The sequence below is a fragment of the Cupressus sempervirens genome, chromosome 11 (assembly GCF_028749045.1).
Source record: "Cupressus sempervirens isolate cs-2001-9-10 chromosome 11, ASM2874904v1, whole genome shotgun sequence".
Taxonomy (NCBI): domain Eukaryota; kingdom Viridiplantae; phylum Streptophyta; class Pinopsida; order Cupressales; family Cupressaceae; genus Cupressus; species Cupressus sempervirens.
The window spans coordinates 179,274,549-179,296,676 of NC_143128.1; the positions used below are offsets into that span (position 1 = coordinate 179,274,549).

At 37.1% G+C, this 22,128-nt stretch overlaps 1 protein-coding gene across 9 annotated transcripts; it reads right to left on the bottom strand.

Moving 5' to 3' along the window:
- Window positions 1-4,221: 4,221 nt before the first annotated feature.
- LOC149528780 (BTB/POZ domain-containing protein POB1-like) lies at window positions 4,222-21,527 on the bottom strand. 9 transcript variants are annotated; one of them, XR_016359147.1, is made up of 9 exons: window positions 21,341-21,527; window positions 21,042-21,197; window positions 20,686-20,847; window positions 18,071-19,186; window positions 17,887-17,973; window positions 17,397-17,514; window positions 17,037-17,288; window positions 16,653-16,778; window positions 4,222-4,673 (listed from the first exon to the last, which is right to left on the bottom strand). XR_016359147.1 is itself a non-coding variant. In XM_089811339.1 (5 exons), exons 2-5 carry the CDS (start codon window positions 21,160-21,162, stop codon window positions 17,969-17,971), a joined length of 1,404 nt encoding a protein of 467 aa, XP_089667465.1. In that variant the 5' UTR covers window positions 21,163-21,197; window positions 21,341-21,526; the 3' UTR covers window positions 17,598-17,968. The 9 variants fall into 9 exon arrangements, 3 of the variants coding, with proteins under 3 accessions (XP_089667465.1, XP_089667464.1, XP_089667463.1); XR_016359146.1 differs by having other exon boundaries at window positions 21,042-21,527; XR_016359142.1 differs by lacking the exon at window positions 16,653-16,778 and having other exon boundaries at window positions 21,341-21,525.
- Window positions 21,528-22,128: the final 601 nt, after the last annotated feature.

Consider the following 22,128-nt stretch of genomic DNA (forward strand, 5'->3'; position numbering starts at 1 on the left):
ATAACAGATTAAATCTCTAAAACACCATATATTTCTCTTTAACCAAATTTTCACTTCTTCTGAGGCATCATCCATGGAACATTGGCAATTTCAAATGAAATAAAAAATTTAAACTGTCCAATTCACATTTTAAAATGCAAACTCTACAATAAAAAATTCAAGTTGAGTATAAAATGAAAGCCTCTCTGTGCAAATACAGGGAAAAAATAGTCTTACAAAGCATAATGACAATGGAAAACAGTCCCAATCGACAGCCTCTAATATTCACCATTCTTACCATTAAATGATTTAAAAGCAACGCCATGCAAAACCTAAAATGCTCTTCGCGGTGAAGATATTATCATATTAGACAGATTTTATTTAAGCAAAAAAGAAACTTTAGAAATAAAGAAGATATCTATTTTAAAGAGAAAAGAATTACAAATCTATAGTAAAAATGTTTGCATGTAGGACATAAATCTTCTCCGTGATAATACAAACATGATTTTCACGTTGCAGAGATGGCCACATTTGATTTAGGTGATCTGACTGACCATTCATACATTGCCAAACTGACGTATGAATGACTAACCAGCCACCAAATCTATAAATCACTTATAGATTATTATTAATGAAAATTTAACTACTTGTCAATCATGCAATTATTATTGAAAAGACACGGCTCTACAAAGACGAGTGTTGGTCTATCTCCCTATAAAAATCTAAATGTCTCTGCCTAAGAGATCATATTTGTTTAAGGAAGAGACTTATTAGATTATAATCTGAACAAAGCTATTCACATTTCTGCATCATCTTCCCATCGTTATTTATTTATATAATCAGAAAGAACAAGCAGCAGCATGTCAGAAAACTAGGCCAAACTTTTACTAGGCAGGCAACTAAAAGAAGTAAACAAGAATCCAGTAAGTGGGTTCTCAGCGAGACTTGTGGATGATTTGAACATATTCGAGTGGAATGTAACGATAATCAACTTCAGCTAAAGATTTTGGTAAAAAATCAGACACAATCAACAATATGATCAAGTGGAGTCTTGTAAAACGTAAAAACTATCATTGCAAATGAAAAAACAATTTCTAAAAGCTCTTACCATGTATTTCTCTTCAGCATTTAGATTGCAGTCACATGAAAAACAAAGTTTAATGCTACGGATGAACATTTATAGAAATTGACAAAAGACATCGGAGATTTAGCAAGTTGAAATAAAGTTAGAAAACTGAAAAATAAAAAGTTTCTATAAAAACTTAACAGAAAAATAGAAAGTTAATAAAAACTATTGTTTATAGAAGAAATCAAAAAAGTGATGTTTATCAAAAAAGCTGCCATAAATTACAAAAACGATTGGGCTGACAATTTTTGCGTCGAAATTGACTTTTTTGAGAAGCAAAACTCCCACATAAAAGCCTATCGACTTAATAAAATAAGAGAATTGTCATTCTCTAAGTTCCAAACACCTACCTTGGTGTTCCACAACTCTGTTCTATCAAATGACTTAAATCTCTCATAAAGAAATCTGCAACTATTTCACTGATATAAGACATCTCATCTCTTTTCTTAAGATATGCATTTCTCCTCTCGGAAAAAAATCAGCACCACCTCTTTTACCTTTCATCCAGTAACAGGTTTAAACTTCACCATATATTTTCCAACTGCTATGGACCTCTATTCAGAAAAACGATAATGAAATATGATTTTCAAAACTGCCAATATTCATACCACACTTGGTGCTAAGCTCAGTGGTTTCTCCCTCTTTTGTTGCTGTAATAATAGAGCATTGTTAACTATTTGAAGTCCATAGACTGCCGAACAAAATCTTTTCAGGAAATAATTCCTCCAATAGCTATAGATTTAAGACTTTTGTGTGTTTGACTGTAAAACATCTCTTTCCCCAGTTTGGAATTTCTTAGTTTGATCAATTGATACAACATAAGACGGATGGGAAAGGTGAAGAGCTCACAAATTTTCAAGTTCCAAAATGGGGGTAACATAAATTTCAGAGGGCACGTGTTCTGATTAAACGGAATAGACTTAAAAGGCAATGGTTGTGTAACCCAAATTTATTATTCGAGCGCTTCCCACATAAAAAGCCTCGATATGTCACACTTTAGTGTAATTTCTTTGATGTCTACTGAACATATAAATGGGATTACATAGGTTAAAAAATTAAACATAGCTAAACTTTGCTAAGCATGGGAGGAAGTAGGGATGTTCTGGTCTTATCAGAGATATCAGACTTCACCAATATAAACGAAGAATATGAGCAGCAATACAAGCGCAAATACGAACTGTAGGAAATCTATTTTGGTGCCATTGTATTACTTTCTCAATTGAAGAAATTCACAAACTACATAATATTCACGAACTCCATGATGCAATTTATAAAGAATATATCGATGCAAAATTTATAATGGAAGCAGTGATTGCAAAGGTCTCACAATATTCAGATATTCCAAAGCCAGTTTTCAAATATTCCGAAGACCAGAAATATTCCAAAACTCCTAGTTTCACACAGCCAGGACGAATGATAAGAAAGGTTGTGGGATTTGGCGGTACACCTGCCAAATGCATTTCTTGAAAGTTTATAGAGTCTCTACACACAATCCATTTTGTGCACATCCAACAATCATTGTAATCTATGAGGCCACAATTCTTTGATGCATTTTATCAAACAGTTAATGTGCTTTGTCTATGTTTCCACATTTTTAACATACATATCTTCTATGGTAGTTCCAACTACAACTTCTGACAAAATTCCACTGTCATTTATACTAATTATTTCAATAAATTAAAAAAACCAATAAAGTATTTGAGCAAATCTGTAAATTCACAATGGTGGTGGGTGATGCATCCCTAAAAGATTTTGGGAACCCCTAATACTCTTTTGTAGCCTATGCAAATAGCTAAATCAAAATTAATAATAAGGGGAGACCTCTTGAGGAAAAGCCAATGCCCTGCCAATGGCTCTCCCACCGAGCCCTGGCCGCCCTCTATCTGTAAGAAAAGAGTAAAGTAGTGACTGTGAGTCCAATATGCAAGGGCGAAGATTTTAAGTGTGAGGATCAATGTCAAAGAAAGTGAGAGAAATCTCTGAACTTTTCTTTTTTCTTTTTTCTTTTTTGTAAATGTAATAGTCGAAGTTTAGATTGTGTATTATTCATTTATTATTATTGTTAAGATTAACTATCATTATTATGTGTTAATTTTGAAAAAATTCGAACCCAAGATCTCCTTGATGAGAGGCTCACAATTTAACTATTGTGCTCTAAGCTCTTGCCTAACCCTTCCCCTTTTAAAATATAGAAAAACACATGTTTAATAAAAGGAAATTGCAAACACAGAAAAGTAAATAAATAGAAGATTAAAATATATAGAGAGAGAAAATCAATACAATTTGAAACTCAAGTAGTGGCTGATAGAGGGGTAGCTACTCATGACAATAGCCACAAACCCAAAGCCCTACTGCCTACAAACAGCCACGAATACTATGGACTGCATTTTCACAAAACAGTCTCACAGCTAGAGCTTGGGAACAACACTGGCATGGCAAGGAAAATGGTGAATAATAAAAGGTTTTTTTAAAAGAAAAATACATACACAACAGCTGTATGAAGGTTCTACAAAGAGCCACTATTCCAACAGCTGTATAACATGCAACAGAGGCATCGACTTTTTTCTAACACCTTAAAGCAGTGTTGCAAAAAAAATTTAAAATGGATTTATTTAAAACTTGCTTACCCTTATCAAACTTCTCTGTGAAATACCACAAAGATTTCTCCTCTGTTTACCCCCTATACCCTCCTATGGTACCCGCAACAATTGTATATAAACTCCATGAAGACCCTCACCCCTACAATGTCTGAAGAACAAGCAACACAAGCATTGTATTTTTCATTTTCCATTTTCTCGCTAAATGTTGATAAACATTGTATGCAAAAATAATTAATAAAAAGCATTCATTTGCATGTCAATAACCTAATCAAAATAAATTCTCACCTACACAATGCAAACATATCAGGACGAAATTGTTTCCGATGAAATATGAATTTGCGGCATCCAGCATCACGAAAATCGGTGTTTTTCGTTGTTTCAACCAAAAATAGCCTATCGGCTAAAAATAGCAAAAGATGTATGGTTAGGATGTTTTCATTTATTTTACACTTTCAAAGCTTGAATGCAATTTAGAGGTTGATAACTTCAGAAAGGGTACACCTTGGGCATGATAAATTGTGTCAACGAAGTGTAAGATTAATTTACCTTTTTCTATTACAGGTATCTAGTACATTTAGACATACATTCTTTTGAAACAGCAATTGCTGCTATAGCAGTTTCAATCCCCTGTAACAGAAATAAAATAGTATACATGGAGTTTAGAAACAATAATACATGGATCAGATAATCTAATCAGTCCAGACTCAACCCAGATTCTTCGTTTAACATATACAGCCCATGTCTATTTATGTCTTCTTTTGGATCATTGGTACAGCAGTAAAAGGAATCTCTTCCCACAATTGGTGTCATTTGAGATCGGTTAAAAAGTTCTGGAATCCAGTCTTAGAATGGAGATCTCATATCCCACTGAATCTGGTCCATATAGAGCCTTGGGAGAGTCCCAGCTCTTCTCTTGAATGCAGCAAACTTCCAAACTTTTTCGGGCTCCTCTTGACTGTGTCATTAACCTGCAATTCAATTGTAGTAAATATGAGTCTCCTGGGAGACTCAGTAAGGTTCCTATCATTGCCATTAAACAAGGTATCATTCTTATAATTCCAAAGTATCCATAATTCCAAAGTATCCACAAAATCTCAACAGATAAACTAGACCAGAATAGATTATGATACTTATTAAGTCTAGTAAAACAGTCTGAAAGTAGATTATTGGTGTTAACATTAGCATTTAAATCAAAGCCAAATAGCGCCCAAACTTCTTTAGCATAGCTACAATCAACAAATATATGTAGAACAGATTCCGGCACACGACATAAGGAACAAACACTGAGATCCCCCAGGAAGCCAAACTGGTAACCTATGCCGGAGGAAAAGTGAGAAGAAAGGATTCTTTTTGGGTTCAACCAGTTTATGCCATGTAGCTTCAAGATAGTTTTGCCAATCTGTATGATCTCTGTTGCTGTTCCAGATTTTATTAAGGTGTGTAAAAATGGTGTCATCATTAACAAGAGCACCATATATAGTTTAGACAAAGACAAGGAGTGTGTCTTCCTGCCATGTGAGGGAGCTGAATTTATCTGAGTCTACCAAGCAGTCTCTGGGAAGCCCAAGACTCTTACAAGCTTCTCTTAGAACTGAATATGTCTCCTCTGGCGAGGAAAATCTATTTTACAGCTACTTCCATCCAATCAATGCATCATTAGTTATTATGTCACATATCACAGTAATACCTTTTGTTGCCCAGGCCTTGGCCGAGCAACTTTATTATTGTGCAAGCTTCTTATCCTTGTAAGTAAGGTTCCACCAGATGGATCTTTCTCCACATAAGGAATTATCAGTGGCAAAAAAATTGTTGGAACAGACAAAGGGTCTGACAAACTCCCATCTTTTCCATAATGACTTGAAGACCTCCGAAGCTCTTACTTTGTCACTGAATTGCCCAGCAAGGAGGTCTCCAAGACAGAGGCCCTTCCATACATGATTTTTCGCCGGGAAACCTCTCTAAATATTATTTCTAACCACTACCTTTCAGGGCTGGTCTCCATTGATGGCCAAATCCACTTGGCTGCCAAAGCAACACGCTGAAATCTGAGATCCTTTAGCCCCCTGCCCCCTTTTCTGTCAACTCATAGAACACTATTTCCAAGCAACAACATGTCTCTTGGCATTCCCTTTGCCATCAGACCACAAGTAATCCCTTATTCTTTTTCGAACATAATTAAATTGATATTGGTTAAACAACCAAGCTGAAGAATAATAAACTGTACAGGATGACAAAATTTTCTGTCATACCTGACATCTCCCAGCCAAGGAGAGGTATCTATGATTCCATTTTGTTTAACTTTTTATCTATTTTGCCTTTCACCCCAACCCACATATCCTGTTAATTTACCTTAAAAAAATTTGAAAATTTGAAAATTCTCTGTAAAAGTTTACTCATACTCCTATATAAACTCTGCCATTGAAAAACATACAAGGTTACTCTTATCATGAAAACAAGAACTCTCCTCTGTCAAGGAGCTTTTTCTGCCTCCGCAATTCCTGTTTTCCTTTCTATCCATATACCTCTTTTCTTTCTAGATAAACAAATCAAACTAACAATTTACAGGGCAAATACATCCCATATATAAAGTATATTTGATATTTTTATTTTGGACACTTTCCCACATCTCATTTTTTGATATTTTAGACTACTGTGTAGGAATTGTTAATGATAAATGGACAAAACGAATTTTGTAACCTTGTCCATAAATAAATTTGATGTTCAATCTGCCCAGGAAATGCTTTTTTTTAATGTGGGTGACAAATAACAGCTGTTTAAGCTATTCAGCAAATTATAATTTTATTCAAAACCAACTTTACAGAAATGATTGTCAAATAATTATTTAATTACAGTTATCCTTCTGAAGATATAATATTCAACCTCAATTGAACATAAATGATTGTGTGAACACTTGGTAACTACAATCATCCTTCTCTACAATTGTTCAATTAAGAATTAGAACAGCAAGAATTCAAAGCATAAAACAGAGCAAATGAAGAGCTCACTGATTTTGTCTATTGAAAAAAGCATAAGCAATACATATTTATACACAAACTACAACCAACTACTCTCCTATAAAACCGGAAACAAACTCTACATCTGGCTGTGACTAGTTGACAACAAACTAAGCCTTATTGACAGCAAACTAGAATTGTCGACAGCAAACTAGAACTGTGAACAGATCACCAATTCTTTACAGACTCCTATTAGAACTCAAACTATGAATCTCTCTTTGTTGATTTATTCCAACACTCCCCCTTAATCAACAAGGGAATTAAAATGCACTCCTAACATATCTCTACATTTTACAAACTTTATTTTTCCCAATGACTTAGTGAATACATCAACCATATTATCATTTGTGTTGCAGTTTTGCAGCTCTATTTCTTGAGAGTGAACTTTCTCTCCTACAAAATGATGTTGAGTTTTAATGTGTTTTGATCTTGCATGATAAACCGAATTATTGGCCATCTTGGCAAAAAGAGGGGTAAAAATTTATTAAGACAGAAAGGAATACAACAAGGAGAGCTCAACAAGGAGCTCGATCTTGAGCAACAAGATCATCAAATTCTTGCACCATCTCAAAGGACAGTTGCCCCCTATCCCTAATATTCCAACCCGGATCATGACTAGAAGCCCATTTGGCTAAACAATCAGCAGTTCTATTCCATTCACGAGGAATATACATAAACCGAATGAGCTGCAAAGAGGAAGAGAAGAAAAGAATCTGCTTAACAACAGTGGCTAGCTGCCAACTAACATCCTCAAGCTCTTGCGAAGAAAGCATGTTCACCACCACCTGGGAATCAAACTCACAAATAATCTTACTCCATCCCCGCAAGCAACACTGTTCCACAGCATATAAAATAGCCTGAGCTTCCATGAGATTGTTAGTATAATCACCCTTATGAACTGAGAAGAAAAATTTAACATCCCCAGAACTACAACGAGCCACTCCGCCAATACCAGCCGGACCAGGATTCCCACGAGAAGAACCATCAGTGTTAATTTTCAGAACTCCATAGGGAGGAGGAGTCCAGTGCCCATCCCGGTTAACTCGACCCTTCCTCTGATGGTGAAGCTGCCTGGACATAGAAGGAAACCTATGAGCTGCAACCCCATCCTGCAGATGAAAATTGAGGCGATTATAGATAGCAAGATCAATCGGATCCATACCCCCATCAAGCTCACACTTCACAAGAATAGTTTCCTGAAGAGAATGTGATATTTTCCACCAAAGATGCAAAACACCAAGCCGAACATCTTGGAATATGCGACGATTTCTCTCCAACCAGATATGCCAAAGCATGAAAGATGGGCCAGCAATCCAAGCAGCATGGAGAGAAGAAGACTTGGAGGGAGCACTACCCAAGCGGGCTCAGAACTCAGGCAAAGAGGAAGCATGCCGACAAGAGCAACCCTAAGCGCTCCACCAAAGGTGCCATATCTGAGTAGAATAGGAGCAATGGAAGAACAAATGGGAGACAGACTCCTCGCCATTACCACACAAAACACAATAAGAGGAGCCCTGAAATCCACGTTTACAAAGATTATCCCAGGTAAGACAACGGTTGTGAGCCACTAGCCACATGAAAAAATTGCACTTGGACCAAGAAACTTTATTCCAAACTTGCTTCCACCAAGGGACCTCAGCATCCCCAAATAATTGTCTAGTTATCTCCTGATACCCAGCAGAGACATGATATTTACCAGACAAGGTACCGCCCCAAGCCAAAACATCTGGACCAAGCAAAGAAGAACACTCTCTGGAGGCCAGAATTTGAGAAAGCTCCTGACGATCCATGTCTGTACCTCCAAGAGGCCAATCAGAGGAATGCTTCCATCTGTAACCAACAACAGGTCCCAATTGATAAGGAGTCTTGTAATGAGCCACTTTATCCCATCCAGCGGCAAGAAAAGAGTCACAAAGAGGCTGAAGATGAGGGTATATGGATAAAATGGAAGGGAATCCATCCCAAGCATCAGACCAAAACAAAGCCTGAGAACCTCCTTTACATATCCAGAATAGAGCCCTCTTCACCAACATCGCACCTGTCTTCAAAGTATGCCAAACCATTGAGCCACGACCTTCAAGAGGAAGTGCAGAAACAGAGCAAGGATCAGCACCATGAAAATATTTATGAGTGATAATACGAGCCCAAAGTTGATGTTGTCCAGAGCACCATCGCCAATAAAATTTAGCAGCCAAAGCTTGACTACTCAATAGAGCAGATCGAAGACCAAGACCAGCCTCCTTTTTAGGCCTACAAACAGTTGCCCAATTAACCAAGCTCCATTTAGTACTACGCAAATTACCACTCCAAAGGAATTGTCGAGAAAGAGCATCAAACTCCTTGAGAAAGTAAATAGGTGCAGCATGAACCATGCTTCTATAAGTAGGAAGAGCTTGGATAACAGCTTGAAGAAGAGTAACCCGGGCAGCAGTAGAAAGCCATCTATGAGTCCAATGATTTACCTTATCCTGAAGCTTGGTAATCAAATTTTGTCAGAAGAGACGTGGCTACTTGGAAACAGCAATAGGAATGCCAAGATAAGTCAAAGGAAGTGAACCTATCTGAAACCGTAGGATACCAACAATCCTGTGCTGAATAGAATCAGGAGTGTTAAAAAAGTAAATGAAAGATTTGTGCTCATTAACTTTCTGGCCTGAAGCTGCCAAATAAACGTCCAAAGCATGTCGAAAGGCTTCAGCTTCCTTGATCCTAGCAAGACCGGCAAGAGCAGAATCATCAACAAATTGAAGATGGGAAAGAGAAGGTAAGTCATTACCCTACCGCCAGCCTTGAATAGAATTCTGGGACACCTGATGCTTAATGAATCTGCCCAAGCCTTCAGCCATGATGATGAATAGATATGGGGAGAGAGGGTCACCCTGGCGGAGGCCTCTAGAAGCACCAAATAGTTGTGAAGGTTGACCATTAATAAGAACAGAAAAAGAGGCAGAAGTAACACAACTCATAATCCAACTCACCCAGTCAGAGCTAAATCCAAAAGAAAGAAGAATACTCCTTAGGAAGCTCCATTTAACTCTATCGTAGGCCTTAGCCATATCCAGCTTAACAAACATGGCTCTCTCCCTTGAAGTATCCATAGAGTGAATAGCCTCAGTAGCAATAACCACCCCATCCAAAATTTTTCTGCCAGCAACAAAACCACCTTGTTCTTCTGAGATAATAATGGGAAGCCACCTTTTCAGTCTCTCAGCAATCAGCTTAATAATAACTTTGTAAACCACATTACATAAGGCAATTGGTCTAAAAAACTCCAATTGATTAGCACCCTCTCTCTTAGGAATAAGAGTCAAGAATGTAGAGTTCAAAGCTCGAAGCATCTGCTTGCTAGCATAGGATTCTTTAACCACCTCCAACAAATCATGATTAATGATGTCCCAAAATTCCTGAAAGAATTCAACTGGAAAGCCATCAGGACCAGGAGCCTTCCCCTTAGGCATGCCAAAGACCACCTCCTCCAGCTCTTCCAAAGAGATAGGACGCATGAGATAATCATTCATTTCTTGAGTGATAAGGGAAGGAATACAGGACAAAATAATATTTTCTTCATTATCAGCCGGAGGAGAGTCCTCAGAGAAGAGGGTAGAGAAGTACGAAATAGCCTCCTGGAACAAAGCTGGCAAGGAATTCAGTTGGATACCTTGAGAATTAACCAAAGAAGAGATAGTGCTCTGATTCCGGCGAGATTGCACTGTTTTATGGAAAAAGGAAGTGTTTCGATCACCTTCCTAGAGCCAATCAACTCGAGCCTTTTGCTTCCAAAAAATTTTCTCTCGAAGTTCCCATTCTTCTAGAGCTCTAGAAGCAAGGGATTCAGCCTGGCCAAGATCCTCTGAGAAACCTCGATCTCTAATCTCCCTTGTGATGACATCAAAATTTTCTTGAGCAAGCCTCTTCATAAAGTGAAGGTTCCCAAAGCATTCCCTATTCCATATCTTGAGCTTCCTTTTAACATATTGAAGCCTTTTAGAAAATGAGAACATTGCAGTACCATATGCAGGAGCACCATCTTTCCACCAACAAAAAACAAAATCATGAAGAGAGGAGTCACGAAGCCACATCAACTGGAACTTAAAAGGAGGATGCTTCGGAACATAAGCCCCTATAGCGGAAAATTTGATTGGCCAATGATCTGAACCCCTCCAATTAAGGATTTCTGAAGAGATAGTAAGGGTGCCACTAAGCCAGAAGCAAGAAACAAGAAATCTATCCAGACGTTCTAAGATAGCAGCAACACCAGTCCTGCAATTATTCCAGGTATAGAGGCCATTAGAAGGCTTAACATCAGAGAGATGCAAAAGAGATATGTGTTGCCGAAGAAGAGAAGAAGAAGGCCCCAATCTAGCCAAACCACCATGCTTCTCTTCCAGATTTAAAACTGAATTGAAGTCCCCTGCTAACACCCAAGGATGATAAGGATGACAGTTTCTAACATATTGAATATGTTCCCAAAGTTCCTCCTTTCCCACAAGATCAACAGGTGCATACACATTAGTAACCATGATTACCTCTCCTGAGTCTAGAACAGAAGCTACTATAGAGAGAGCTGAGCGAGAAGACATCCAGCCAAGAGGAGAAATTTTTTGAGGATCCCAAAATATAGCTAAACCACCAGCACTGCCTGTTGCCCCAACACACTGGCATTGGCCACGAGACAAAATACTAGAGGCATGTTGGACCGTAGACTCCACAGAGAGCTTAGTCTCTTGGATACAGAAAACATCAGGACTATGATCAACCACCAAGTTATGAATAGCCTTTTGTCTAGGGATGCTATTCAACCCCCTTACATTCCATGAGAGAATAATCATCATTGGGTAGAATTGGGAAAATGAGAATCCAAAGGTTTTACTGAACCAAACTCAATCAATATATCTCCTGTGAGTTTAATCTTCTCTTGGTCTGTTTTGCGCCCACTCCTTAGAAGGGGAGTAGAAGAAGCCCGCTTAAAGGGTCGAGGCTGCAACCCCAAGGGGAGAGGAGATCCCTTGCCCTTACCTGATGGTAGCACATCCTTAACCAAGTCAGCCAAAACAACATCATTATCTTCCAACACTGCAGGAGTCACCAGAGCCTTTGTCACAGGAGTTACAGGAACCTCACAGTTCTGATATACTACAACTTGAGATGCCCCACAAGCATCATTAGGAACAGATCTCTCATCTGGGCAAACTGGATCAAAAGAGATAGGAGGAGGAATACCCTCCTCTAGAACCATACTATCCAGCACCTCAAAGCGGTTAAAACCTGAATCAGATAATCTTTCTTTCAAAGGCCTCTTTTGACCACGTCCCTTAGCTCGAGGGCGAACAGGGGTAAATCCATCCTTATCCTGCATTTGAGCCTTACCCTTACCTATAGCATCTTGTGGATTCATCCCCTTGGTAGTATTAACCATTTGAGATTGTCCTTTCCCTGTAGTATCTGCCAAACCACCAGCATTGCCAGCTGTAGAACGATCCACTCCTTTGAAACTCGAGTTACGGGGGCACTGCCGCAGTAAATGACCATACTCATGACAAATCCGGCAACGGAAAGGGAGGAATTCATAATCTAACTGCTGCACCCAAAAAGAATCCCCCAGACAAATTTCCAAAGAATCTGGTAATGGGTTATTCAAATTAATTTCAACACAAATTCTAGCATAAGAAATAACCTTTTTATCGAGGGATTGATGTGCGATCGCAGCCGGCTTCCCCAACAAAGCAGCAATTTGTCGAAGGATGTCTTCACGCCAAAATTCCAAGGGAAGACGAGGCAAGCGAACTCAAACTGGCACTGTTGAAGGGAGATCCTCAGCAGAATTAAAACTTGAATGCCAAGGTTTGACAAATAACCCCACATGGTTGTAGAAATAAGGGCCTCCTTCAAAAAAACGATCACGATCAGACATGCAAGAGAATACAACAAAAAAATAACTATTCCCTGCCAACATAATCTCCATATCGCCTTCCACCTGCCAAGAGCGGCGGATCCATGCCTCAAGAGCGGATAGGGAAATTCGAATTCCAAGAAATTTGCATATCAAAGCATGCTTGGTCCAATAATCAATGTCCTCCATTACAGCCGTTGGAGGAATAACCAGAACAGGGCGATCATGGCTACGCGGAAAACAGCCATTAACTTTTTTCAGCTTGGAGCTCTCCCCTGAATAAAACGATTCAGATCGCATTGCATGCATAGTTGGAGAAGAACCATCTGTTCTCACCAACGGAGAAGAAATCCCAGGCCCTGCCATGCAAACAATAAAACCCCAATCCAAAATTGACTGCAGAAGATCTCCAAAAACACCGACGCAAATTATGTCCAGTAGCTAGCAATCCAAACAGAATAGAAAAATAGTAAAGATCAAACACCAAGAATAGGCTAGGGGAAAAACCCTAGCCCAGCCGGCAGCCAACGCTTCTCCACATCCTCCAGCCAACGCTCCAACTATTCTCCAAAAGGGTTTGTGGTAACCTAGTGTGACTCGAACCGGAGTTGATGCGTAGCACCGGGATCATTCAAAAGGGTTTGTGGTAAACCTAGTGTGACTCGAACCGGAGTTGATGCATAGCATCGGGATCATTAGCCTAACACTACGCCTCACGACTCACCTTCACACCAACTCGGCTACTCACTCACCCTTAAAAGGGTTTGTGGTAACCTAGTGTGACTCGAACCAAAGTTGATGCGTAGCACCAGGATCATTAGCCTAACACTACGCCTCACGACTCGCCTTCACACCAACTCGGCTATTCACTCACCCTTAAAGGGTTTGTGGTAAACCTAGTGTGACTCGAACCGGAGTTGATGCGTAGCACCGGGATCATTAGCCGGGATCATTGGCCATCTTGATTGTACTTTGATTGTCACATTTGATTGGAGTAGCTCCATCTTGCTTTTGTCCCATATCTTCAAAAATTCTCCTTAGCCAAATTGCTTCACAGGTAGCACTACACAATGCTTTGTACTTAGCTTCAGTAGATGAAAGAGAAATAGTTAGTTGCTTCTTGCTAGATTAAGAAACAACCCCTGATCCTATGTTGAATGCATAACCAATTGTTGATTTACGATCATCTCGATCTCCTGCCCAATCAAAATCAGAGCAACCTATCAACTCAACATTCAAATGGTTAGTATATTCAATGCCAAAGATATGGTGCCTTGTAGGTATCGAAGAACTCTTTTTGCTGCATTCCAATGGACCTCCAAAGGATTAGCCATGAATTGGCTAAGTATGTTGACAAAATATGAAATATCAGGTCTTGTAGTGGTCAAGTGGTTGAGACTTCCCACCATTTGCCTATACAATGTCCCATTGACTTCTAAAGTGTCACTGCAACAAGAGAATTTGAAATTTTGTTCCAATGGAGTAAATGTTGTTTTACAATTTGCATATTAAACTTTTGGATTAACTTAATTGCATACTTACTTTGAGCAATCAAAGTCTTACCATGCAATAATGCATTTCTCCAAGATCCTTCATTTCAAATGTTTGTGATAAAGCTGCCTTGATTGCATTAATCAACTCTATAGAGCTTCCTGTTATGATTAAGTCATCCACATACAAAGAAATCAAAACAACATTCCAATGTTCATCATTCTTTATGTACAAATTTGGATCATTTTTACTCTTGATATATCCTTGTTGAAAGAAGAATTTATCAATTTTCTCATACCATGACCTTGGTGCTTGTTTGAGACCATATAATGCATTTTTTAACTTGCATACCAAATGCTCTTTTCCCTGTTTTACAAAACTTTCAGGTTGAACAAGATAAATTTCCTCTCTTAAATCATCATTTAAAAATGCTGATTTAACATCCATTTGATGAAGAACCCAATCAAATTTAGTAGCAAGTGAAATCATTAGTCTAATAGTATTCATTTTAGCTACTGGTGCAAAAGTATCTTCATAATCAATTCCTTCCTTTTGTGAGTAGCCTTTTGCAACTAATCTAGCTTTAAATTTATCAACAGTGCCATCAGCATTAAACTTTGTTTTGAACAACCATTTACAATCAATAGGAATTTTATTTGCTGGTAGTTCAGTTAGTTCCCAAGTTTGATTATTCAAAATTGAAACATGTTCTTCATGCATTGCATTCATCCATTCTTTGTGATTCTTAGCTTCTTCAAAATTTTGAGGTTCATCTACACTCATTATTTGCGTCATTAAGTCATAATCATTATACCTTATTGGTGCCTTGATTTTCCTTATAGATCTTCTTAGTGCTTCATTATTGGATGGAGTGGCCTCAACTTGACTTGTCTCATGCCCACTTTGATCAAGAGTTTGTTGATCTACAATATCTGAACTTTCATTGTCTACTTCAAGTAGCTTTAATGAAATGGTTTTGTCCACCTTTTCTTCATCTTGACCATTATCTGCAAATTCATGAAATATAACATCTCTACTAGCAAATACCTTATGAGTAATAGGATTATACATCATGTAGGCCTTGAGATCAATACAATAACCAACAAATATATATTTGAATGACTTTGGATCAAGTTTCCTTCTATTCTCTTTTGGAATATGACAATATGCCTTACTTCCAAAAATTCTCAAATGACTAACAATTGGCTTAATTCCAAGAAAGCTTCATAAGGAGTTTTGTTTGCAAGATACTTTGTAGATCTTCTATTTAGCAAATACACAGTTGTATTAACTGCTTCAGCCCACATATTATTAAAGATATTCTTTTCTTTTAGCATACTCCTAGCACATTCAACAATTGTTCTATTTTTCCTTTCAGCTACACCATTTTGTTCAAGATTATGGGCCACTACATATTGCTTAAAAATGCCATTTTCTTTACAATATTTCACAAAAAAATTTGATGTATATTCCCCCCCTTGATCTGATCTAAGAATCTTAACACTGTGAGCTGTTTGTTTTTCTACCATAGTTTTGAATTCTTTGAAATATTGAAAAACTTCACTCTTATTTCTTAAGAAATACACCCAACTGTATCTAGTGCAATCATCAACAAATATAAGAAAGTAAGATGCAACCAAGTGATTGAGTTTGCAAAGGACCACATACATCTGAATGCACTAGTTCAAGAATAGTTCTTTCATTTACATTGTTTCTTATTGGAAATTCATTTCTATGTTGTTTGCCTAATGCACATCCATCACAACTGGTTTTTTCACCTTTAAATGGTGGAAGACCTTGCACCATGTCTTTTCTTTGTATAGAAATCAAATCTTTTAAATTTAGATGACCATACCTCTTATGCCATAGCTCTTCAGCAGACACACTTGTAGAAGTCATTGCATGATGATTTTCCATATTGATATTAAGTTTATACAAACCTCCTATCCTGATTCCTTCAGCAATCACATTATTTTGATTTTTCATATCTTTAACTTGGCAACCTCCCTTCAAGAACTCAACTTTTAGACCTTGGTCAATAATAGCTGAAACTGAAATCAAATTCTTTTTAATTCCTGGGACATACATAACATTAAAAAGTCACTTTACATGGCCATTAGGTAATTGTACACTTATATCACCACATCCTTTTACATCATGTGACCTATTATCTCCTAAATAGATCTTTCTACCATCATCCTTCTCTTGAAAAATTTTAAACCAATTTTTATTGCATGACATGTGAATTGATGCTCCTGAATCTATAAACTAATCATTACAATCACTTGATTCAACTGAAAGAGCAAAATCAAAAACAAACAATTTTAAATCATGAAGGTTGTCACTTATTGTATCTAGATCACCGTTCACAAAATTACCTTCATATTTGTTATTTTTGGACTCATTACACTTCTTTTTTCTACATTCATAAGCATAATGTCCAAACTTTCCACAGTAATTACAATTACCATTTTTCTTCATATTTGGATTTGATGATACCCCTTCATGATACCTCTTTTCATTGCTATACCCTTGATTGTGAAATTTGTTACCTTCGTTGTTCTTTGGCCATTGTTTGCCTTTGGATGGATTCTTGTCTTTTGCCTTCAAAGCTGAATCCGTACTCTGAAATCTGTTGTCCACATGCTTCTTCCTTTCTTCTTCTTGTAGAAGGATACCTGCCAAATTCTCAAAAGGAGTGTTTTCTCTTGCAGCCAAACCGGTAATAAATACTTGATAATCATGCACCGCTTCATTCAAAGTAACAGTAACTAAATCACTACTTGAAACTGATTCACCAATGTCAGCTAATTTATCCCTTAAATCCTTGATTCTGGATAAATAACTACTAACATTTTCATTTTCTTCCATGTTAATTGAAAGTAACTTGCTCTTTAAAAACAAAATTTTGTTTGAATTTGTAATCTCATACAAACCTTTTAAGGCATTCCAATTACTAGTAGAAGTAGTGATATCTCTTATATAAGGGATGATAGAGTCTTTTATAGACATTCGTAAAAGAATCTTGGCTTTGGTTTCTCTTTTCTCCCAATCTTGAACATCATTTGGAGGTGTCGTAGGCTTAGCATCAGAACCATTTACAATGCTCCACACATTATATCCCTCCATTAGAGTATGCATCTTAAATTTCCAATTAACATAATTGGAACCATCCAACTTATTTGATTCTGTTAGACAAGAATCAGATAGACTTGTCATTTTTGAATTAACCAAAGAACAACAAATAATGAAAATTTACCAATTCTTGAACTCAAATCAGATTGCTGAACATATACCAGTTGCAAATTTGAGCAAACCAACTCAAACATGGCATCTTCACAGCTGCTCCACTTCTAGAAGGCTGGATTAGACCTCTTTCTTCATGAACTACTTTTACAACACTATCAACAAAGGCTGTACTAAGCAAGAGACAACATAACAGGGCATTACAACATTCCTCAGCTCTGATACCAAATTAAGAATTAGAATAGCAAGAATTCGAAGCATAAAACAGAGCAAATGAAGAGCTCACTGATTTTGTCTATTGAAAACAGCATAAGCAATACATATTTATACACAAACTACAACCAACTACTCTCTTATAAAACCGGAAACAAACTCTACATCTGGCTGTGACTAATTGACAACAAACTAAGCCTTATTAACAGCAAACTAGAATTGTCGACAGCAAACTAGAACTGTGAACAGATCACCAGTTCTTTATAGACTCCTATTAGAACTCAAACTATGACTCTCTCTTTGTTGATTTATTCCAACATGTTCAACCTTCATTGTGTAGTCTTTGAAGAATACCCCAGTGATTCTGCTAGAGCTGCTCCTCTTCCTGGTAGATTATTTGGATATCCAGCTAATCTGCCGAATTCCACAAATCCCAGTTAATCAAATTCAACAATATTAATAATCAACCAATTTACACAACAAATATTTTTCATTTAGCTGTTATACGTACCTAGATTGTTTACCAAGAATTCAACACAGACGTAGATTTTTCTTTCAACATCCATGGCTTGGGTATATTCCTTCCAATCTTTGCCCAACAAATCAGGATAGTTGAACACAGTATTTTCTGCTTCAAATGTATGAAACTCCCTAAATTTGCTGAGAAATTTCATCTGCACTTGAGACCACATAGACACTCTGATGTCACTCCTTATTCTTGCAAAACTGTTATTTTTCAACACTATCTCCAGCCCAATTCTTTTCTTTGCTAAAAATGGTGATGATGTTTGTGTTATCCTTAGAAAAAACCTATTTCCAGACAGGTTAAATGATTCATATTCCAAAACCCCATTGGCATCCATGGCCTCTAGGTCATCAAACAATAAAGACATATGGACTGTTGCCTGTTTTCTAGGATGTTCAAGAGTGATGACCTTGATGGGTTTGTAGTAACCTCTTCTCCATCTGAATCTTCTATGCCCAACTGCCTCTGATCTGTATTTCTCCTTCATTTCATCTGATGCAGCCCTGTATTTTAGTGCTTCTACTAACAACTGCTGACAAACTGGATGCCCCATCTCACAAACCTCAGTGAGTGTACTTAGCACTTCTGGTTTCATGAATGGGAAACGGATGTGAATAGCCATCCTTGTCAAGAGTTGCTGCTCCTCTTCTCTAGTTGGAGCATTGTGTTGAGCCCATATGACCATTCCATAGAATGCTACCTCCTCTTTTTGGACAGGAAGATGATCAGATGAAAGCAGGGCTTCCAGAGCAGATGATGGCAATGCCTTGAGTTCATCCAGCAGGACTTGGTCTTCCTCAATGCCAGAATTCAAGAAGTGCAGATCCTGAAAATGATCTATCAATGTTCTAGTGCATTTTTCGTAAAGTTCCGTTATTGGGCATTGATTACTACAGTATGAGCATGAAATCTCTATAACTCTTATGGATTGGTGCCAAGTTAGTGAGGTGTTTGTTAGGGTTTTGACAACACTCAAACATGAGAGCTTGCACATAAGCCTGTCTGACAAACTCCATAGAGTTAGGAGCTCCTCAAAGTCTGTGAGTGATATGTCAGTAGCATCTTCGCATAGCTGAATAATCTGTTGGAATGCCTTTTTCTCTGCAAGTTCAGACAATACAATTAGAGATTTTTTTAAGTTTAAAACAGAACTTATTAAAACAGCTTATGAATTTGTATGGTCAAATGCTTAACTCAAGATTGCTTATTAACTAGAAATCTTAAGATGTGGATCAAAACAACCAGCAAGGTTGTTACTGCTGTCATAAACTTGTTCATGAAGCATTGTGATGCCAGTGTAAGAATGTTGTACTTTATAAATTCCCGTCTACTTTGGTTTTTCCTGTGAAAATGTCTATCTGTTTCTTTCTGTCACGTGTTAAACATCTATCCATACTTATCAAGGTGTTCTCTTAGAAATCATTTGCTAATATCTATGAAAATGTTTGTTTTATCAATGGGTCCTTGGTCTGTTAACTTCACTGAATTTAAAAGGGTTTTAAATAGTCTATCAGAAATCAAGAATTGTTAAATGCAAGACTTAAATAATGAGGCCCGGATCGTACCCCTGACAAATTTAAAGGATTGAATATATTAAGTTATATCTGGATCTGTCTATATGTTGCCCTAGAAATTATGTGTTGATGTCTACAGAATTTGGTGCAGACTCAAACTTACTAGATATCTTTTAGTATAGAATTTGGTCTGGTCCAAATATTTCTGCATATCTTTAGTTGTAAAATATGATGATAACAAATCAAAGGGACTCGCCCTGAAGCTCAAAACACATCGACACTTTGCTGAGGTGCAGGTTGGCTCACCATTAATTTGTTAAAAAAACTCTCTTGTAACTTGCAAATGATTGATAGGAATAAAACTTTAAAAATAAATTCAAATGAATATAGATATTTATACCCAAATACATCAGCCAGGTCAAACGATCCCCGGTCCCCTGTTTCTAATTATGCTATGTATCATAATATATTGCAGAGTCACTGGGGTTAGGATGCTACAACAAGGCAGAACCTTAAGCTCTGAGCTGGAGGAAGGCTCCGGCTTAAGTTTTTTCTTCAGAATTCCAAGGACTTAATTATAATGCCCAAGATCTAAACAACCTTGTCCCTTGCCTACTATTTGAAATCCCCATGGTCCTTTCTGTTTATGAAAGATAACAGAAAATTTCAAGATTACAGCATCATTTTGCATTTTGTTACTTACTGTTTTCAGTATTTGATCTACCATTCATCGTATTCAATTTTGCATTGGCAATCAATTTATCTTTAACCAATATTAGTATGCATCAAATTTTACATCTGTCATCTTAGAGAAGAACACCAACAAACTGAACTGGAGGTATATGGAAAATCCCATTGCATCAATTGAAACCAACCCCATAACTAAAAACAATTCAAAACATGCTTTGACTCTTGTTCTTATGTTTTGACAATGAATCATAAAGTTCAGTCCAAAAAAATTCCACACCATCAAGTCTAAAAGAATACAAACAGATCATTATGAACTCTCAGAATTGCATGATTTTAGCTCAAACTTTAATTAATATAGCGAGAAGCAACTTATAGTGTACAGCGGAAGCCCATTACCTTTGGTAGTAATGTAGATATCCACAACATGGCCAGAAGCTTCACTAAACCCACCTCCAAACAGTCTCTGAAAATACTCTGACTCTTTGCTTAAGGTTATAGAATACACAGGAGTAGTGAATGTCTCCACTATGTTATCTTCTGTAATCCTCCCAAGAAAACCTGAAAAACAGACTAATTGAATTAAATATATCATATTTTCACAATCCGTGTTAATAATTAGATTTCTTTTGAGATCAATTGTATGATAGTTTTTAGCACCAACATTTTGAATCATCCTACATGATCCACCATCATGAGGATGCAAGAGAGCAAAGGAAAAAAGATAAGCAGAGCAGAGCCAAAATCTACACCACCTTGAACTGAGTTGCAGACATGAACCCTCAAAGTCCTATCCAGCCATCTTGGGTATTGCCTGCTTTTGAAATAATCTGAAGCCAGACGAATTGTTTGATTCTCCATCGATTCGATATTCATTCAAGTGTTTGAACTTGATGATGATCCACCTTAACCTGTAACACAGAGAAAAACCCATGAATTGGTAGAGAATGGAGACCTCAACTACATCTATATACGTAGAATGCCCTGCATTGTTTTAATAAACAATAATAACTTAAATCCAACAGGCATAGGAATTATCATGGGCTCTTTCAACCTGATTGATAGAGAACTGTACATTGTTCTTGAACCTTTTACCAATGAGAATCTGAACGTGATATTTAAAGCTCTAATCCTTGAAGGCATCACCGTCTGGGAAATGAAAATTTAGAGGTTTAGGTTAAAGTAGATATTAACGCCTCTGGACGTGTTCCACGTAGGCATAGGCATCACCGTCAATAATTTGTTCAAAACGACTCTTCTTGGTACGCGGCGCCTCGCGTACATGAGAAACAAATATGACCCCTAGGACATGTGAAGTTCGAGATATCTTATTATATTATTCTTTTTCAAAATTAAAATTAAAATTAATAATATGATTTTGTCTCATGCCTGTTGAAAGCGACCCCTCTTAATAATGGAAACAATGTATAAACATTATTTACTTGGGTGGTGGGAAAACAAACTTCCTACCATAAAAAAAATATTATATAGTATAAATAGTTAGGTTATTAATTATATATATATAATGAATTAAAATTTGTTTCTCTCTTTTGTTTTGATTAAGGGGCTGATTTTAATTAGTTAAAATATATAATTTCTATTGTGAAGGCTTAAGTTCGATTCTATGTATCTTGATTTTCTTGTCCTATTGTATATCATATTTCTTTGTTTTAGTCAGTGTTGCAAGAGTGTCCAGTGGAATGATTTAATCAACGAGGCTACTATATTGAAGACCAAATATTTCAAACATACAAATGGTTTTAGGGATGTCTATAGTTGGCTTATGCTAAGTTACAATGGAATGATTTAATCACTGAGGCTACTATATTGAAGACCAAAAAT

What these genes read in the sequence shown, in the direction of transcription:
- LOC149528780 (XM_089811339.1), bottom strand. Translation starts at nt 21,162, where the DNA reads ATGAATATCGAATCGATGGAGAATCAAACAATTCGTCTGGCTTCAGAT. An exon ending in TGTCTGCAACTCAGTTCAAG is followed by an intron (nt 20,848 to 21,041) that starts GTGGTGTAGATT and finishes TCTGTTTTTCAG; the next exon opens with GTTTTCTTGGGAGGATTACA. An exon ending in TATCTACATTACTACCAAAG is followed by an intron (nt 19,187 to 20,685) that starts GTAATGGGCTTC and finishes CTGAACTTGCAG; the next exon opens with AGAAAAAGGCATTCCAACAG.